This window comes from Perna viridis, chromosome 3, assembly GCF_037379345.1.
Source record: "Perna viridis isolate PV_CMFRI_1.1 ecotype Kerala chromosome 3, ASM3737934v1, whole genome shotgun sequence".
NCBI lineage: Eukaryota > Metazoa > Mollusca > Bivalvia > Mytilida > Mytilidae > Perna > Perna viridis.
In genome coordinates, this window is record NC_142447.1 from 52,412,724 (window position 1) to 52,434,038 (window position 21,315).

General features: G+C 31.9%; 1 protein-coding gene, 1 long non-coding RNA gene and 1 pseudogene across 3 annotated transcripts in view; 1 reads left to right on the top strand and 2 right to left on the bottom strand.

Moving 5' to 3' along the window:
- LOC148622850 (uncharacterized) lies at positions 1-3,408 on the bottom strand (annotated as a pseudogene).
- LOC148622851 (uncharacterized) lies at positions 151-16,472 on the top strand. The gene is made up of 3 exons (XR_015920708.1): positions 151-238; positions 15,791-15,869; positions 16,330-16,472. It is a non-coding gene; the product is annotated as an uncharacterized LOC148622851 (long non-coding RNA).
- LOC148622852 (regulator of G protein signaling 9-binding protein-like) overlaps positions 12,620-21,315 on the bottom strand; it is an 18,506-nt gene continuing 9,810 nt past the window's right edge. The window contains exons 2-7 of one of the 2 annotated variants that reach the window (XM_088573110.1): positions 18,189-18,355; positions 17,624-17,754; positions 17,032-17,170; positions 16,364-16,455; positions 15,524-15,585; positions 12,620-14,289 (exon numbers count right to left, since the gene is read on the bottom strand). In XM_088573110.1, the coding sequence (XP_088429236.1) occupies positions 14,170-14,289; positions 15,524-15,585; positions 16,364-16,455; positions 17,032-17,170; positions 17,624-17,754; positions 18,189-18,355 (711 nt within the window). In that variant the 3' untranslated portion in view covers positions 12,620-14,169. Of the gene's footprint in view, positions 14,290-15,523; positions 15,586-16,357; positions 16,456-17,031; positions 17,171-17,623; positions 17,755-18,188; positions 18,356-21,315 lie in introns of both variants that reach the window. The other variant, XM_088573108.1, reaches the window with a different exon arrangement.

Here is a 21,315-nt window from a genome sequence, read left to right on the forward strand (position 1 = left end):
CAAAGACAAAATGGTACATGATATTACATAAGAAGCATATGACAGAAAGACAATGAACAAGTACATACACTGATATGATGTAAGCGACAATATTCTTAACTTTTAACAATCGTCAATAACACTAATCACGTGCTAAGCACATCACATCAACACTGAATATATACATTCAATACAAACATACATGTACAAGTGGGTTAATACAATATGGATTTTAAGTTAATCATGATTTATACGATTTGTAAGTATACATTTATTTCTTATAATATTCTATAATAATTTGCTAAGCTTTTGCACAAAAATAGCCAAATTATTCAATACTGTTTTATTACAAAGAGACAACAACCCTTTAAGTTAGTCTTCCCTTGGATATGTATAATAGTACGAGGGGATGAATTTTATTCTAAACCGCTGTATGTGTTCATTTTTACATTGAAACAAGCAGTGAAATTCATTACCAATACAGAGATGCCAACCCTATTTAAGCAGTCTCAGTAAAAAGACACATTTTTTTCAGTAATTTCAGAGACTTTTCAGTAATGAATAATATTTACCGACACAATGTAACCTACAAACCAAAAATATGGAACACAATAATAACTAGATACATTTAGACTTAATTATACTTACTATATAAATATCCAGATTAAGATTTCCCATTCATGTGGGAGTGCCTAATGTCAGCAGAGGTTTCAATGGATGTGTTTTGTGATAATACTTAAAAAAAGTGTATACTGGTTTTGTCTTTGTTTAAAATTGATCTTTGATGTCTGAAATGCCCCATTGGTACTAATTGTTTTTAAGTGATATAAACCAAGAAAACAAGTTATGATTCTGTGACAAATTACTGTATATCAGCAAGGCATAATGAGCATAAATTATGTTAAACAAAAACCAACATTTCTTTGCATTTAATTACTATCAGTTCAATAAAATATATACAATTTAGTTTTTGTCAATGACTCCCTGTCAAATAAGAACTCAAAGTAACAGTTAAATTGTTAATTCTGTAGTGAACAATAGGTTGCAGACTTTGCACTTTTTAATTGTTTTGCTGTGTAGGATTGTTCATGACACTTTGTGTCTACTGCTACCATGTAGGACTTCATGACCGTCAGAGAAGAAAGTGTTGAAGATGACAGATTTGGTCTAGAATCTGTTTTGTTTTTGTTAACTAGACTGAATATTCTCTCACTATCTGCATTACTGTGAGGAATTACTAAAATTGAAAGCATAACACTTGACAGTTCATTATATTTGGGATTTCCATCAGGTCCTTTTATTTGTGAAATTAATACCCAGGACTTATCAATCCTCTCTTCAGTCAGTATCTTATCTGAAAGTTTTTCAATTTGGTAATGGCTGAATTGGATTTCAACTTGATCTTTGTCAAATTTTTAACTAAGAACAGGAAATCTATTCATAAAATATTCAACAGCTGAAAATTTGTGTGATGTTCTTAAATGAATATTTGCAACTTCAGCATATTTCAGTAGAGTATCAGTATAAGGAAGTTTTTTTTTATCAAATAGTCACATGCTGCTATAAAAAATTCTCTCACTGAAGAAAAAAATGATGTCTCCTCGTCATAAGAAAGTTTAATCTGTTTCAAATAATCTCTAGCATCAGAGCCTATAACTGTGTCTTCCCTTTTTTCTGATGCTTCCTCTCGGAATACTTTACTTTTAGGGGGTCTTTTTCTTGAATAATTGATTCAGGTTTCACAAATCTTATATATAAATCTGTCAAAAGACTCAACATTTCACTCCTAAGAACATGTATCAGTGGCTTATCACTTTGAAGCAATGTGTTAAATTTGTCAAATAAAGAGATTGAATTTTTCAGAAATAAACAGTATAACATTGTTAGTTTACTATTCACAAAAAGTATGTACTCTCCCAACTCTTGAAGGCAACACTTTCTCTTTGGGTTTTTGAGTTACATCTTTAGACGCTTGTTCTTTCATAAAAGTTGCTGTTTTACTGCCACTATGTTTTGAACTTTCACTTGACTTTTTTGAACCTTCAGGCACTGATTTTGATTTAGTCTTTTGTTTTGGATTTGAATCAGATTTTTCTCTGGGTACTTGACAAGATTTTTTGGCTGGGTTAGGTTTATCAGACTGCATGGACTGTTTTATTTTTGTTCTACTGTTTTTCGATTTTGTCGTTTTCTGTTTTAAATTCATCATTGAAAAAATAATTTATATGCTTCCCATTGTTCAAGAAGTCTCTCTAAACATTTCCCCACTGACAACCACCTTGTTGCTACATGTTTTAAATTTTTTTGATTTCACACATTAGCTGACAGTTTTTCAAAGCAATGTTGCGTTTGGAGCTTTTATCTAGGTAATAATAAATGTCAATTAGGATATCTGCTATTGAAACTGGTAATTTACCTACTGCCTTTTGTGCAGCAATATGGACAAGATGACAAGGACAACCACTTTTAAATACATTCCCATGCTGATCAGCAATAAATTTTGCCACGCCTTTGTTTTTGCCAGTCATTACAGATGCATTATCACATGCAAATGAAAAACAATTTTTCCAATGGATGTCATTTTTAATCCATTCACGGTTCATTAAAATATTTTCCCCAGTACAACTTTCTGAACAATTAGGAAATGATAAAAGTGCAGTTACAATTTGATCAATGTCTTTCTCAAAATACCGTACTACAAGGGGATAAAGCTGGGAATGTATATCATTGCTTCCATCTGTTGCACAAGAGTAAGGCGTATCTTTTAATTTATTTCCAATTGAACCTGCAACGTCTTTTGAAAGATTGTCTATGACAGCAGTTGTCTTTGTACGGGCAATCGAGTACCTTTTAGCTATCTCCGAGTCTGGAAATATTTTTTTTTGAAAAGAGGGCCAGCATGGTCACTTACTGCCATTGGGATGTTGTGCTCAATGAGAAAGTTTGTAAATAAAACTTCAGCATTTGTAACCTGTAACTCAAGTGGGGATTCTTTCTTTTAAAAAAATGATGAAACCTTTTGATTGTCTGTACGCAGTTTGGAATTTTCAATGTGTTTTTTACTTTTAATATGTCGCCGACAGTCATCTCTGTCGCCGTGTAAAATCGAAAAGTCCTGTTTACAAAACTTGCAATGTGCGTAGTTCTCTTTAGAAGACTTAGACAAACATGGAAATTCATTTGAATATTCATCTCGATACTTTTGTCCGATTTTCGGCTTTTTCGCCGCTGGAGGTGCTCCTGACATTATTATTTAGTCAAAATGAAAAGTATCATTCACTTCACGTTTCTTTGACAAAAAGTTTGCTAACAGTGTCAGTACAAATACCAGGAACCAGTATTTACTATTAAGTCGTATAAACGCTTTACACGAAGCCGATTTGAAACAAAACACAAAGCGTCTCAATGATTTGTTATGTAGCACACGGCTCGTACCGTACCGGATCGGAAACGACAAAAAATCCGAAAATTTTAACAGCAGACCGGAAACGGCGGAAATCCGTAATTATATTTTACCAACCGTAATAGCGTAATTTTAATGTAAAAATCGTAACAATTACGGCAAAATCGTAATGGTTGGCATCTCTGCCAATAGTACCAAGATTACATAATAAACAAAATCTTTCTGAGCGTTGAGGTGTTGGTCCAACGTCCAGTTTCAATTGGAAACTTGACGTTTGAGCAACGTAACTTACTTATGTAGATTCTACGATTTTTATTTAACTTCACTAAATACTTTTCAAAACCAAATTCATTTTTAAATAAATTGTAGAACTGACCTCTAGACGAATTCATCATGTCACTGTACCACTTCTGTATAAACTGATCATGTACAATTTGTTTGACATATATTTTAGTGTCTAGCTTACTTAATACAATTTGACTATTCCATACGTAAGATAAACCAGAGTTGTCTAATATAGATTTAACATATAAAATCCATTTTGAATGATATACATTTCTATTATGCATATCTAGTAATAACTGATATAACATTCCTGACATTTTATTTTCATTTGTAATAAGTTTGGCCCAAACTTTCAACATGCGAATTTTAATCTCAATTTCAATCGGATAACGCCCGGTTTTCCCATAAATCATAAAATTTGGTGTAGTTGATCTTACAGTTAAGATTTTCTTCAAAAATTGTAGATGTATCTTTTCTAACATACTAGTGTTTTCAAAACCCCAGACCTCGCATGAATATAAAAGAATTGGATCAATCAGTGAATCAAATAATTTTAACTGTAAGTCAATTGGTATATTAATGTTTCTAATTTTTCCGTACAGTGCATATAGTGCTTTTTGAGCTTGGTCTAACAATTTTTTCTTTGCCAATGAAAAATTCCCGTTGTAATTAAAAATTAGACCAAGGTATGAGTATGAATCAACTCTTTCAAAATTTTGTCCAAATAATTTGAAATCATGTTGAACTTTGCATTATTACAAAAAATAATGGTTTTAGTTTTGTCAACATTGACAGTCAATTTCCATCGTGAACAATAGTCTTCAAATACAAGAAGAGAACTTCGCAGATCTTCTGCTCTTTCTGCCAATACAATGGTATCATCAGCGTACAGTAGCACAAAGATTAAAACATAGATTCTCAATATATCTTGACAATTCTTTGTAATATACTCAAGGCCTCGTACATTGTTTTGAAGAAAAAAAGTCCTCTAAATCTGCTAAAAATACTGAAAAAAGAAAAGGTGACAAATTTCCCCCCTGACGAACCCCTGTATCGCATGAAAAGAACCCAGAAATTTGGTCGTCCTGCTTAACACAGGATTTAATGCAATCATACATGTTATAAATTACTTTTAATATCTTCCCACCAATATTATTTTTTATCATCTTTTGCCAGAGTTCAACCCTCCATACCGTATCAAACGCCTTCTTAAAATCGACGAATGTAAAAAACAATTTTTTCCCAAATGATAAATAAAGACCAATTAGGACATGTAAACAAAATATGTTATCCACCGTTGAATAACCCTTTCGAAATCCGGCTTGGGACTCTGGAATAATATCTACTAAATCTGCATATTCAGTTAGTCTGGAATTCAAAATAACTGTAAAAAGTTTCCCTACTGATGAAACAAGTGTAATACCTCTATATGAATCAGGATCAAGGGGGGTCACCTTTGTTTTTGAAAATAGGTATTATCATACCAAGTGTCCACATTTCTGGAATGACTCCAGTATTCAAAATAATATTAAACAACTTAAGATACAGTGGCATCAACATATGTGCCGTTGATTTTATGTACTCATTTATTACACAGTCTTAACCTGGAGATTTACCATTTTTTAGACCTTTGATTGCAGAAATGATTTCATCCTCTGTTATTTCTCTGTTTAGAATATCATTGGCCAATTCATCATCCAATTCTGGTATTTCAAAATTTGTATCATCCAAACTATTATCAGTATTTAAATTTTTGAAATAATCGTATAAAGTCTCTATATCTATTTTTGATTGGGATTTTGATTTGTTAAAATTATTCAAAATTCTCCACCATTCCCTGAGGTCAGATTCCGATGCTTTACGAAGTTCATTTTCTAATCTAAATTCATATTCTTGGAAACATTTCTGCATTTGTGTTTTATATGCTTTACATGCTACTTTTAACTCTTTCCTATTAGCATCTGATTTATTAAGATTAAATTTCTTCTTAGCTTTATGGAACTCATTTCTCTTGCGATGACAGCTATGATCAATCCATGGCTGATCAACCCGATTGCTTCTGTTTTTATAGACATGTTTATTACCAAATGTAGACTGGGCTGTATCCGTAAACAATTTGTTTACATTTTGCATAAAAATATCCAACTCAGATTGGATAGTTTCCTTATTATCAATATCAATCATATCCAATTGATTACATAAATTATCAACAGACAATGTATTTTCTAAATTTTCAATAAAGTGTTGTTTCTTATCCCCAATCCAACGAATAGGTTTCACGATTCTATTCATTGAGTTGCTATTCTTATGCAAATCAGACAGTGTTCTCATTGAAATAACCAAATCTGCAATGTACATCAGAAAAAAGAGGTTCAAAATTTTTGACCTCAAACTCTTTGATAAACGGAAATAAGTTCTATGCAACTAGAAAATAGTCAACTAAACTAGAATCTTTGCAGGTAGCTTTACCAATATTTCTATCGTTACATACTCTTCCGTTTGCAATATATAAACCATTATTTCTACAAAACTGTAAAAGTTTGTACCCATATGTATTACACCTTGCTTTATCTTCTGATTCCCTTTTTAAAGGAATGTTGTACATATTTAATTTATTATAATCATACAATTCATCTGACAATGTTTGATCATTATCATAATTCAGATAGAACAAAAGATCATCGTCACATACAATGTAATCGGCTAATTTTGCTGACCTTGCGTTGAACTCGCCAATCAACGCACATACCGTATCATTATCTTTCAATGAGAGAAGTTCACTTTCAATTTCATTAAACGCTTCTGGCGATGTGTATTTTGAGCTCTCTGGTGGAATGTACACACATCCTAATAATAAATTTTGACCTGTTTTTGAAAAGTTATCAAATTTCACCCACAATACAAATTCCGATTCCTTATTAGGATTTTCGACGAATGGTTTTAAACATGATTTGTATATAAAAATTATACCCCCAGATTTTTTATCACATTTTTTGCGATGTTTAGAAAAGTAACTATAGCCTGATGGTAGATTCAGAATATCTAAGTCATCTGTTTTTGATTCAATACCAAAAATGACATCATACAATACAATCAATTCAGAAAATTCAGGACACAAAAGTTTGCTTTTAAGCCCACAAACATTAATACATGTAATATTTAAAGTATTTATTTTGTCACTTTGGATTGAGTCTTGCCTAGTGTTACAATTGTTATAATGGCCTCTTGTTGGTCTGTCTTATGCCGATCCATTGTCAGAATGTTGCTGTGGTGGAATGTCATTCAATCTGTGTTGTCGTTGTTGCCTATTGCTTTCTGGAGGTGGAACTGGAGCACTCGGAACATCAATAGGGAATTTATAGGAATTTCAGTACGAATTTCAAGCTTTTCTTTGATAAAGTGTTTGACAAGTTCTTCTGTTTGTTCTGCCGTTTCGTTTTCATCGATTTCTCGTAAGTTTGTAAATATAAGGTTGTCACGCATAGATCTTGTTTGAATGTCTAGTAATGTTTCTTTCAGGTCTATATTTTCGTTGTACAATTCCTTGTTTTGGAATTCAATTCGTTGGACCCATTGTTCAAGTGAAGTGCGTTGTTCGCTACCTTGAATCCTTTCAGAGTTAAACTGTAAGTGTGTTTTTATTGATGAAATTTCTGATTGAAGGCCATGAAAATTAAGTCTTTCCAGGCGCTCGTTTATTGCTGGTAAGAAATCAAGTTTCGACTGAGCAGTGTCTAATTTCTCAAGTTTTGCATAAATGTCATGTAATATTGGATACATATTTGGTTGAGTAGATGGAGAATTCGGTTGACTGAAGTTAGGTGATTGGCCATGATCAGGAAATGCCATTGGATGAGGCTGTTGTACTACTGTATATGGTGTATTACTCGGAGTATTATAATGCATTGAAGTAGCTGTAATTGGGGTGGTCATAGATTGACCATATAAAATTTCGTTAGTTCCGTTTAATTGATTTGCTACAGGGGTACCTGGATTGTCAACATTATTGTTTACCTGGGTAGCCATGTCTGCCATATTTGGAGATGTTCGGTTCAATAAAACACCTTGGTTAGATTTCTTCTTTGAATATCGCTTGTTTTTCATATGTATTCACATGTTTTATCATCCAAATCCGTTTTCTACGACAAAATCACATTTTCACATCGTGAAACACATGGTAACAGATAGAAATTTACAGTTCATTTGAGAGCAATCCAATGTTTGTATGAATGTATATACTGCACTATTAGTTCTATCATTCTTATCATTTTGTCATACAACTTCTATGTACTGAATAATGATTGTAAATTTAAAAAAAACTAAATGGTGACATAATTTATATTATCGATGCAAGAAACTTTTCAAATGATTAATACACGGGTTCCTGTTGATTTATCGATATTCTGCAAACAATTTACGAATGCATCTCTAGAAAAAACTGTGCATTTTAATACCTCGCAAATGTTGAATACCATAGGAATAAGATTAACGTTTTAAGAGGAAGAACCATTTTTTTTTACCTTTTTTCAACATATGACTCTCTTCCCTAATTTAGGGTTTTAAACGAAAGCAATTGACCATTACCGTAACTGGAACGAATTAATATTGTTAAGGGAGCGCACAGGTTGTTCGACCTTCGTTATAGCGTTCGTTTTGGTGTCGGCGATAAATGCAATTCGTTCCGGATGCTATGTCGATTCGTTAAAACGGCTTTGAATGTAATAATATTAGTAAAAAACGTTACGGTTACTCGCATTCTTCGTACCTCATCGAATAGCAGGCGCATATGGCTAGAATCATGTCCAATATTTGCTATTTTCGTAAGTAAAAACACCTTTTATATATTTATTATATTTTTTTTTAATGGCAACAATCATGATTAGGCGAAGCACTTAACGGTTATAACTTTTTCAGTTTGTCCAAGGTAACATTTTACATTAATTATTTATACTAAACTACTGTTTTCGAGTAAACACCAATTGATTGTAAAACATACTTTGTCTTATAAAAAATGGAGGTTCTCGTATTCATGGTAATCTATGGTGTTCTTGTGATGTCACGGAAAAAAATATTCGCCCCATATATTTCCCGTTTGAAAAATTAAATCCGCGAACTGATCGTAGAATGAAGGATCGAACAAAGATTTAGAATTAAGAAAGATTAATGAGTCTTTTTAATTAATGTAATTTTGCTTAAATTTATAGTAGTTCTGTTAAGTTGCCCTTAAGACATAATATTTGAAATATGAACTATTTTACTGACGCTTGCGGGATTGATGCACTCTCATTTTAGATCCGAAATACGAGACCGACAGAAAATAGCAGCTTTGGATTGTTTTAATGCTCTTTTGCGTGTTTTATTTAATATAAAATTTTCATACTATGATTTGTCTTAATTTTAATAAAATCCATATTTTATTTTTTATCATTTTCTGTTGTATGAAAAGCATCATTACTTTTGCGGAGTCTTACAAGAAACTTTTTTCTTTAGTTAAAAGTCTGCGTTGTCCTGATGTCTCTATTGTGTTGTCCCTGGTGTCCTTTTACGCTTTCTGTCTAAATATGTTAGTTCTCTGTATATAACAGAACACATAACCCTATTTCAACACGCTGAAGTTAGGTAATTTACGGATATTTTTGTTGTATCACTTCCATTTATAAAAAATAACAGGTTTACAGAGCCAAACATAAATCTTCAGATACCAATAAAATGTAGAAAGCGTTTTGATATTTCTTTGATATTTAAATTTGAAGTAGACTAAGTGAACAAGATACAGCTCCAGTTCAGGGTAATTTATGGCGAATGTTACATTTCTTTTTCAAATGTTCCTTCGCCAATAAGGCAAGATATCCTTTGATTTTTTTTCATCCTCCATCCTTGGACATTTTCCGAAAATGAGAACACTTGTTTTTAAAAGTTTTGCTCAAAATTATTCAAGCACTACCTCATTGGGTACAGATTTGAAAATCATACGGAACTAAGAAAGCGAACAAAGCATATTATATCTACTCTACTTATATATTATTTCTAGTTAGGCTAGTTAACTCACCGTGACTTCACTTGAACCATTACATACCCTTAATAATGCGAACACATACATGTAAACAAAGATATTCGAGTTATAACAAATAAATGTACACTGCTTTTAAGAGTTCGGCGCAAAACAACCGGCTTGCCCCCACTATCAAATATGAAGTCCAACTATTACCGACTATTAATCCATGATTACTCATTCACGATGCTACCAATATATGATCATACCAATCTGTGACCATGGCGATCCATGATCATGGTAATTCATGATCCTATCCATCTACGATAACACAAATACATGATCATACCAATTCACAGCCACACCAATCCACGATCATACCAATTCATATATTTACAATTCAAGACCATACCAGTCCATGATCATACCAATAAATGATCATACCAATTCACGATCCTACAAAAATACGATCCTACCAATTTATGGTCATATCAATCCATTGCATGCCAATTCTCGATTATATCCATTCATAATCATGCCAATATACCCACGATTATACCAATCAATTAATGATCATAAGAATCCATGATCACACTAATTCTTTGTAGTACCAATTCAAGATCTGACTACCAATGTACGGTCATATAACAATCCACATTCATACCAATAACTTACGATCTTGCCAATCCACGATCAGTTTAATTTACTGACACTTACTCTTATCCTGCTGTTAGTAATATAAAGATGGTGAATTGTAAGTAGTTGGACTTCATATTAATGTAACGTTTAGTTTAAACATATTTTATTTGTAAAAACAAATGAAATAACATATTTTTGAAATGATAATCATTGTGATAAAATACGAGCAAATTCAATAGTGTCGATTTACGTTTTAAAACATGGGACGAGACAGTGAAGTTGTGTACCAATACAGCTCAAGCAATAAGGAATCTGTTGGTATTAAAAAAAAACCACATTGTATGTAGTTCAACATAACCAGACATTGCCTTCCAGATAGATTGATCCGTAGCCCAACTTCCACATTTGTTGGTGAGCACTTTTCTATACTAGTAGACACAATACTAGGACAGTTCGCCAAAAGTAAATATTTACGATGAAAAAACAGAACAAAACAAAACACAAAAAAGACAAGTTTTAATTTCGATATTGTTTGTTAATGTCCATTTGAGTTTTTCAAAGAGTCAAAATTTTTAGGAAAAGTAGGAAAATGAGACTAGCGTGGAAACTTCGAGGAAATAATCACCAGAAAACCTAATTTCATTTCTTGTTTGTTGATCATTTGTGTTTGCTAAGTAATTTGTAATATTTAAACATTACCGCAATATTTAAAAGAAAAAAAATAAATTGAAAGAAAAAAAGAAAGAAAGAAAAAACATTGAATTAACTTTATACCAATTAGTATTAAACATTGTCTTAAAACCTTACTAGATTTTTGAAAACCTAAACTAGGATTTTTAAAAATATGAACTCTCTTTTAATGGTAGGTTTTACTTTATCTTTACAAGCAGAGCGAAATATCATGACAGTTCCAACTATGTACTGGGTACCCAAACTGCCGAAAACCCAACAAATGTAATCTCATTCTTCCTTCTAGTCTTTGCCTGAATATAGCTGAAATATTGCTGCTCGGGCGTTAAACCCCAACAGTCAATCAATCAATCAATCCTTTTAGTCTAGGTCAACTACCAGATATCTTGTTTACAAATTTTGCAACAAGACATACTACTAAAATGCTTTATACGGCGCAGCTTGATACGACCACATGTTAAACTCTGAACAGTTGGGGTAAGTATGGACACACCATTCAAGCTGGATACAGATTGGAATTTTGATAGTGATACAATATTGACACCAGATAATAATTTGACCAGAATCAAAGCCCATTCTGGCTCTTATTCCTAAATGGTTCCAATCACAACTCAAAAATCACTCCCAATTTCAAGCTTTCTTTGGGGATATTGCACCTTGTGGTATAATATCAAAGAAATTCATTAATTTTCCTTGTATTCAAGTTATCATCCAAGTATCAGGAAAATGCTGTTTCTGTCCCAGTTTTGTCCTTACACTAATAGTCCTTAATTGATCAAGTCACAACACACGAATTAATGTCAGCTTTCCTTTGGTTGTATGACACCTAATTGTACAATTGACTCATTGATACTCATAATCAAGTTATTGTCTTGACATCAGGAGAATACTTGTTTGGCCCTCTTTTACCCATAATTCCTTAACCATTATGGTTCAGGTCTAAACCATCCAAATCAATTCCAATCTGATCTTTGTGATATAGTATATTGTTGAACAATATTGGCAACATCCACATGCTTTGGCTGGAAATGATATAGCTAAATTCCATGAAATACTTGTTTATGCCTAATTTCAAAACGGTTGGATCGTATCCCCAAAAATTAATACCAACCTATTTTTTGTAGTTTGAAACCTTGCAGCATTTTTTCAGAGGACGAAGTCTTAACGGTAATCAATACGAATTTGACCTTGACCTTAGAAGCAGTTTATAGCCCGATTTCAGTTCAGTTTTCAGTTCCGTATCGTTAATAAAACAAAATGTTCATAGTTCACATTTTAAAATTATATTAATTTATTGAGAAAAAAGTAAATCCTAGTTATTGTAAAACTGAGACATAAATATATCAATATCAGTGGCGGATTCAGGGAGGGGGACGTTCGCCCCCATTAAATTGTTAATTTTTTTCTTGAAATCTAGATTTTTCGTTTTACAGTTTATAGCTGCCGCATATCAAAGTTCCCCAAACTAATATTCAAGTCATCGCGCGTAAGTGTCAACAGATGACGAAAACACAAAAGACGACATCTATAACATTATACGACCGCAATTATTTTGTGGTCTTATGAAAAAGGTGGAATAGAATACTTTTGAAGTGTCTAAAGTTAGTTTGATATACTTGCTAAATGCATGCTTGTGTAGCCTCTTTTGAATCTGTTCAACATCTTTATTTGTCAACTCTTTATACAAAATTGTCTCATGAATTAAGAAAATATCCTCTTATTTTATCAAATGTGCGTTTCAAATCTCAATGTAAATATATATCTGCTCGAACTCTTTTAGGCAATTCACAGAAACATTAAACAAAAACAAAAAAATTTGTGCGTGCTTAAATTTTACAACAATACATGGACTCTTACTTAATGATATTTTTGTTCGCTTTGTAGATTCCGTTAACCTTCAAGTAATTGAATTTCTTATGGGAACTTTTTGTGTGGAAAAATAAATAAAAATATGCCGAAATCCACATAATCAATATTTGGTACTCGAAATTAAAAGCACTTTTAGATATTTAAATGAAGTTTTGACCGACGGGAACATAAATTTTGCTACTTGTACCTATAAGAACTTCCTTTGAATAAAGCTAGCTAACAATCGGCAGGGTCCCTTTCTAGTTCAGGAATGACAACTCCTTAAAACGTTCCTCTAACCTTTGTTAATCCTGTGTGGCTTTTATTTTTTCTCTCCATATGTTTACAGTATAGCGTGATGTCCATTTATTTGTCATGCTTTCAGGAGCCGGTCGAAGGCAAACATCGAGGTTGGATAATTTCTCATCATTCATATCGTTCATTGAAAGCTGATTTTAGCTGTTTTACATTTGGTTATTGTCTCTTTGACACGTTTCCCCCTTTTCCACTTTCTCATTTGTATTAAAACTTTTTACCACGCTAATGGACTGGTAATGATTATCGCTCATGAACAAAAACGGTTAAGATACTTTGAGAACATGAATTTTGGTACATTACGTCTGTTTATATTTATTATACAGTGAAACGCAGATACTCCGATTAGAGTTATTGTGCAGGATGACGTGCAAGAGTAGTCCTAGTTTTAAATAGGCAACGATCTTTTGATTAGCGAGTAGAAAGGGGGAGACCTTAAAAAATAAATGTCACAAATTTTGGAGAGAAAAAAAAATACTCATCATTGGAAAAAAAATATTGATTTTATATTTTCCCCACTACTACACAAGACGGATTTTCAAATAGAAATATTGATTTCGGTTACTGCTGAAATATAAAAATCAAATCAAATCCCAGCCCTCTCAGGATAAATATGACCGGTGCTTTCACTGGTGATGCCGCTACGAGACGAAAGACAACTGCAGATTTTAACATGATAATGATTAATGTCTGGAATAGATGTTGTTGACCTCCCAATCACTTGCAAGATTGAATAGTTGTAACATCACGCATTTAATCTCTGCCATTGAACAAAAACTTTGCCAACTTTTATTGAAAAGATAATCCATAAAAACATATCGATTTGATAAATTTTCAAAACCTAATATCAGTGCGAAACATTCTCAGAAAGTGACGACTTGCATATTTTTATAATTGTAGATTTTTTTAAAACTGGTATACCACAGAACAATGAGTTTAATATTGTTAATCATTTTGACTAGTAACCATATACAGAGCCGAATTGAGACAATTATAAATATAAAGAGTCGAGCAGCTATCAGCTGAATGGAGATTCATGTAATAACACAATCGTTGTAACAATAACTGCAACTAACAACAAACAAGACACCAGTACAATGATCATACAACGTTTTCTTTTGTATCCTTGTCTTATTCCCTGAAATACAAGTATTGTAAAAGCGGTAGTTATACACATGCATGTTGATTCAGAAGTAAGTTGAAAAAAAAGTTTTCTGATTGGATGAACAAAACTGAAAATTTCCCCTATCATCTAATAGTCAATATTGCTATGTGACAATGCAATCATCAATTTTATTCGTTAAATTACTAAAGATAAGATATCGAATGAGTAGTGTCCTTTCTTTCTATCAGTAATTGAAATAACTGCAGTACTTTCCACGCGGGTTAGGTTATATTTGTTTATACTTTAATTTGAAAAGCTTTCTGGTAGGTTAGTTATATTTGATAACTTTATTAACCTCCGCCAGTCTGCAACTTACGTTTATAATAAAGGACTGGAAAAAGAAAGTATGAAAAAATACTCTATTGATATTGTTAACTAAAACCTGTTTCAGGGTGGTCAGAAAATTAAAACGAAATATTTAGAATATGAAAAATTAAGGAAAATTGTACTATACAGAATTAAGAAGAAGGATAATGATTTAGTATTTATATTTCTTTAAGAGTAAACCACACACCATCTCTTTGATGTGCTAGGAATGTTTGTTCTTATACTAACATTGAAATCAACTTCCAAAATATTGTGATACCAATTTTCAATTTGAACTATGCACATAAATATTGCAACAATATTTTGTTTTATTTAACTCCTATTGAAACATATTAAGTCTAAAACCACATATGGATCCCGTAGAAATGTACGTTAGATTTGTGTGTATAAAAACACATACCTCTTTTAACCAAAATCATATGAAATAAATACACAGCCAAATGTGCCACACATGAGAATCATACGGTTTGCAACATATGGTAATCACATGAAGCGAGCATCATATGATAATAATATGTTTTTCACAAACATATTATATCATATATTCCCAAGCCAAAATTTACATATGTGATATGACTATGTATGTTAATTATCGTATGATTATCATATGATCACCACATGGTTATCATATGTGGCACATTGGCTGTGTATGGTTTCCACATAAGTAGTGAAATGGATAATATATTTTATCATAAGAGTTTTATACAAATATTTTTATGAATTATTTCTAAATCCATGATCATAAATATTTGAATAAATATACTTGATTTTTATAAAAATATGTTTCATGAGTTATTTTCTTTTCATAAACAAGTGAAAAATATATACATAAACATACTGTGAATGTTTGTATAAGTTGTAAATATAAATAAATACTTACTCCATCAATATCTAGCGAGGACGTTGATGAAGTCTCAGAGCTATTCCCAGAATGACTGAATTCTAAAAACACACATTATTACACTTCAATGAAACACGTCAGTTATATAGGTGAGATGTACTATAATTAAAACAATGTAATGAATAAATATGATATCGGATTCAGTGAAATAACAAGATATGTACATTGTATTTTGGAAACCACAGTGATATTTATGAATGATAGTATAACTGAACAAAAACTGATGCAAATTTAATTATATTTCAGGAACACAAAGTCTAAATTATGTAAGAACTGTGATATTGCAAAGAAAATGTTAGGTAGTTTCCTCAGCTGGACGGTGATAGTAGGTTTAATTGATTTTTAAAGCAGTATCTCCATTTATTGCACCCTCTTTTTTCTTTACACAATTTGAAAGATCGACATATTTTCTTGAAAATAAGGTAGAAAAAAATAAAAGAAATTATGTTTTGAAACTGTTCATAGAATGCCCCTATAAACCATGTTTGAACGCCAGTTATAGGCATTGCTGCTGCACATATCTGGAGATACATACATTTATTGACTTCTTTACAGTGAAAGAAATAGTTTTCTTTTTCCTTAAAGGTATATACATGGATTTAAAGAGGCTGGTATTTCGCCTGTGGTACTTTTCAACCATGCAAAAAGTAAATTTAGCAGTAAAATTCTGCTAAAACTAACTCTCATTGACAGTTTCGTTTAAAAATATGTTTTAGGCATTCTAAAGGTTTCCAGCCAAACTTCGTGCGTGTCACTTGTAAGTGAATGTTTTGTTTAATTCTTAGGTGGAACTATACTCAATACTAAATCTACCAGCACCATTGTGTCCATCTTCTGGTTCCACTTCCCAAGGCTGGACGGCAATAAGATTGTTTATGTTGTAAAGAAGTTCGTGTAAATCACTGATGTCTCTGGAAAAATAACGAATACAACTTCATCTATATAACCAGGCCTATTCTGTAGAAACTTCATCTACATAACCAAGGCTATAAGTTGGGGGTTTGTGTGTCCGTCTGTAGGGTGCATGCAACTATATTTTTGTTGATTTAGATTGCGTTGGATTTATTTTAAAGGTCGTGTAGCACATGCTTAGACATCAACATGATTCTAATTGCTTCCGGGTTTATATTATATTACGTTAAAATATATCTCTTAAAAGTATCATTTTTCCATTTGTCAGTTTTATTGCAAGAGTTCCATTACTACGGTGTCATAAAATCTGCGAACGACACAATGCCCTATCCATACTGGTATATAAAGGATTAATGGAGAAAAGTCGACTAAGTAGTTCAAATCTATATTTACAGGGACACTCAGATACAGACAATATTGTGTTTTAGAAGGTGATTGTTACCTGGTACAGAAAGGTTATATACTTTATATTAGCTATTAAGACATCCAAACTTTATAATACATTTTCTAATTGGATTATTTTGTTTCTTTTGTTCTGCATCTAACAATCGACTTATAACAAAACAATAGCATACTTCTCTAAAATTTTGATTTCTTCATATTCTGCATCCCTTTTCTCAGTCTGAGTATTGTCTAGGCTTTCCACTGTCACCGAATGTTTCTTGCATAAGCTAAAGGGTTCAGTCCACCCGGTGTTGATTAAAATCCGGACGTCTAGTAATACAAAATATTCTTTGAAAGGGGTGTGGTATTAAGACCAGGAGACCGATATGAAGTAAGAAATAATATTTTCAGTTGAACGGTATTGGTAAAACATTGAAAAAGAAGTAAAATGTGGTTAGAGTAAATAATGGTATTTTTACATTTAACTTATTCGTCATACAAATACTACGAAAGATACGTAGGTCGTGATGATTTGAGTATTACATTCACGGTCATGGCTGGACATCTTCAGATCCGAAAACGTTTATGTAAGAATAATGTGCATTAAATTCGCAATTAGTTTCGTGTATTTAGTGTATAGTTTGAAAATAACGATAATAAAACAACAACTCTTTACTGTAATATTACATATTGATCTTAGGACATTAATTATCGTGTAGAAGTTCATTAATCTGGTTCCTAAAACGAAATAAAATAAAAACTATTCACTTATATAACAAGTACCTGTATGAAGTGGAAATTCTCGTTGGATATATAATGTTTTTACTAATTGTATTTCAAAGTATTCTAGACAAGAGGAAAACATATTAAATATCTTTTCCAAATCTTTAACATCTTCCGGACATAGCAATTTACTGAAATAGATAAAAATGTAATTACATGTACAACATATGAACTCACATTCTGAAATTAAAGCATCGCAGAGCTGAGTCAATAAAGAAAGAACGAGTTACTTCGATTCATAGTTAAAACTTCAAGTAACCTCGGGGACATCTCTGACACAATAGCTTTTTTAAGAATCACTGTAGAATATTTTCTTCTACAAAAAATAGATGTATCAACTAAATATTTACTGATCTTCAAGCGAGATTTGAACCCTCTCCTTTGCAATACCGTGTGCATAAGTCCAGCGCGTTAGACCACTCGATGAATTGGACTATATATATATTAACCTAGTGATAAATCTAGATTGAGATGTTTAGCGCATGATATAACTGTTAGAGGTTAGAGTGAATCCGTTAGTACATGATATAACTGTTAGGACAACTTATATATATATACTACATACTTCCGTAACGAAGGTATCAACTTTAAACGATTAGTCCGAGCCAGTTCTATGGCCTGGGTTCTCATCCTCTTCAGTTCTTCTCGTAAATCATCAGAGTCCTGAGTGCTTCCAAGACAGACCACCAAGGTACAATAAACGGCAGTTAGGTGATTTAATTCTGTCATATACTGAAAAAAAAAGGTTTTTTGTTCTTATGGAAGTAAATTCAAAGTAACTTTCACTCCTTACTATATTCTGTTGTTCACACAGTCTTATAAAAAACAACAATAAACCAATAAAACAGTAAATAAACTACATGTAGATAAAATTATCTAATTAGTCGGGTATTTAGTAGCGCCTAATCATCTTATGTCAGTCAAACAAGGTTGGAATACTCTCCTTCCATCTACCCGAACTTATTTTCAAAGGCACTACAAAGGGATGAAACTTGGCACAAACAAAAGCATTGTTGAATTTGTAATTTCATCTTCCATTGGGACAGTTCTTCATCCCATTTCTTTTAGTCCATATATGTTTTTTCTTCGCCGAATCGGTTTGATGAAGGCGAGATAAAAAATATAAATGGCAAATTTAATTTATACTATTATACCGAAGCACATAAAATCAGGTCAGTATATGTTTATATTGAGGCAAATAACATTAGTGTGACTGTTTTAAAGTCGTGTTTTACGACATGGGATGTTGATTTTACAACATGATCTCTCATGCACTCAGCATATTAAAGAATATATCAAATAATTGTAAACAAGAACGGAACCAGCTTTATAATACTTCATATACAGGTTAACGATTATGGTTTAAGGACATGACATATAACAACCTCCAGTTAGAATGTCGATTTTATAGAATTACAACCGAATGCACTTTTTTACATATTATCAGTAAAATACCGATTTATTATAGAGTTTGTAACATTGAATAAGGGAAACAAATTGCACTGAAGACAAACGGTTTTTAAAGGAAATGACAGTGGTAATAATTCATACAGTCATAATATTCGAACTGACATGCACTCAGTAATTTGATTTAATGAGATAGTACGGCCTGCTCACCATTAGTACATAAATCTACATTGTTTTATGTTCTTGTAGTTGATAATTTTGTTTTTTATTCTGTACGTAAGAGGGTAATCGTAAATTCGGATCGAAAATGAAGAATAAAATCGGCATATAAGACTCAAAGATTAATTTAGCTTTCATAGGTACACGTCCCTGAAACGTATTTTCTACAATACAATGAAACAGCAGTAATTCTTTTACTAGAAGTAACCATATTTAAACAGTAATGATGTCGACATATTCAACATAGTAATAATTATCACAAGGAAATATTTCAAATTAATCTCTATTAGGGCTCCTGGAAGCGCCGTATATACTACAATAAAATCTCGTACAATATTTTCGTGCATTGTTCACTAAACTATATAATAACTTACTATCATAAATTGTTTAAGGACGATTCGTGATAAAATTAAACTTTAGGTTCTTAACCTTAAGGAAAATCTGACCAGAAATAAACAACGTGTCTTTTGCAAAATCGTAGTACAGGAAAATTAAATCTCAAAGGTCTTAAGGAATTTTAGTTGGCTAAGCGAAGGGTTTGAGACATTTTGAAATATCCTGGAGAAAAAAAATAATATTGTAGTGAAACGTACCATATCTCAAAGAGGTTAGAAAGAACGCAATTTTTGATTCTGGTAAAATGATACATCATCCGGATATTGTTTAAAATCCAATGTTTTACAACTCTCGTATCCTACAAATTTTATGTCATTGTAATTCTTACACTATTTCTTAGAAAACCTATTTATAGTAACATAGTTGTATTGTTGATAGTCAGCATTGACTGTACTAGAACTGCTATTGAACTACACTAGTGATTTTCACGCCAATTATCCCGTGCGAAAGCGGAGCTTAGTTAGAGGATGTGACTTATTGCCTGATACCCTGTGCGGCCGTATAAGGTTGAAAAATAACAAATATCTTGAAAATATATTATACATATATATAGAACAACGATCACTAAGATTTGGTAACTACCTTCTTTTTATAGACCGTCCCCCTGTTATCTTCTACTGACTTAAGAATTTACGATGATCGATAAATTCAGACTGTGAGCAAATAGTAGGCAAAAAAAATATACAATACTGTGAAAGAGTAATCAAGGGAACCAAGGTTATAGCGGTAATCAAAAGAATGTAATCCAGGGACAAAGACCAGACATGGAAAACAGAAATATACAACAAAGAACATAAAGTAACTAAAATCATACATACAAAGTAACGAAAGTAAATAAAAAATGTGATTTGTGGCTTAAATTATGTCAGAAAAAAATAATGAAACAATGTTTTAAACCACATTATTTATCAAAGAATTGCAAAAGTCACAATAGTAAGAAAAGAAATTTATGAAAAAAAAATAACAAAAAATGAATAAAAAAAAAAGAAAACGAAATGCAAAGAAAAAGATTTTGTATTCCATTTTGAACAGTAAGAAAAATTTCCTTCTTTGATAATTTTTTGATAAATTTTGTGAGCCACCTAACAACAAATGCAAACCCTTTCAAACAGGAACATCGATTTGGATATTGGTTTTTTTCGTGAATTATTAAATGTTACAGTAAAATAGATAATGGTCATTTGATTCAACTTCACCACAAATACACTAAGGAGACTCCAATAAATTCTACAAAAATACGTGTTGTTTTTAGGAACTATATTGTAGTCCTAAGTCTTGCTCTGGAATTTTCTCCTTCAAAAGTTTATGAAATATATTTAGCGTTTGTTTTCTCTCCATTTTGACAAAATCTCCCAATCCACCTCATCATATAACCTATTTATGAAGGTAAATTTGTACTCATGTCAGTAACAATTCTAGTGGCCTTTAACTGCATACATTCGAATTTACTTGTTTCTTATTGATCCTGACAATCCCATAATACATCTCCATACTCAAGAATATGTCGCAAAAAAAGGACATGTACAGTTCTTTCCGGAGTACATTTGTATCTACTGAAAAACGGATTTTCAAAACCCTATTGGCAAACGGTTAAAAGCTTTTTGGGTATATAATCGATATGATCGTGTCATATACCATTGATAGACAAAATCATACTATAAATGTTGATG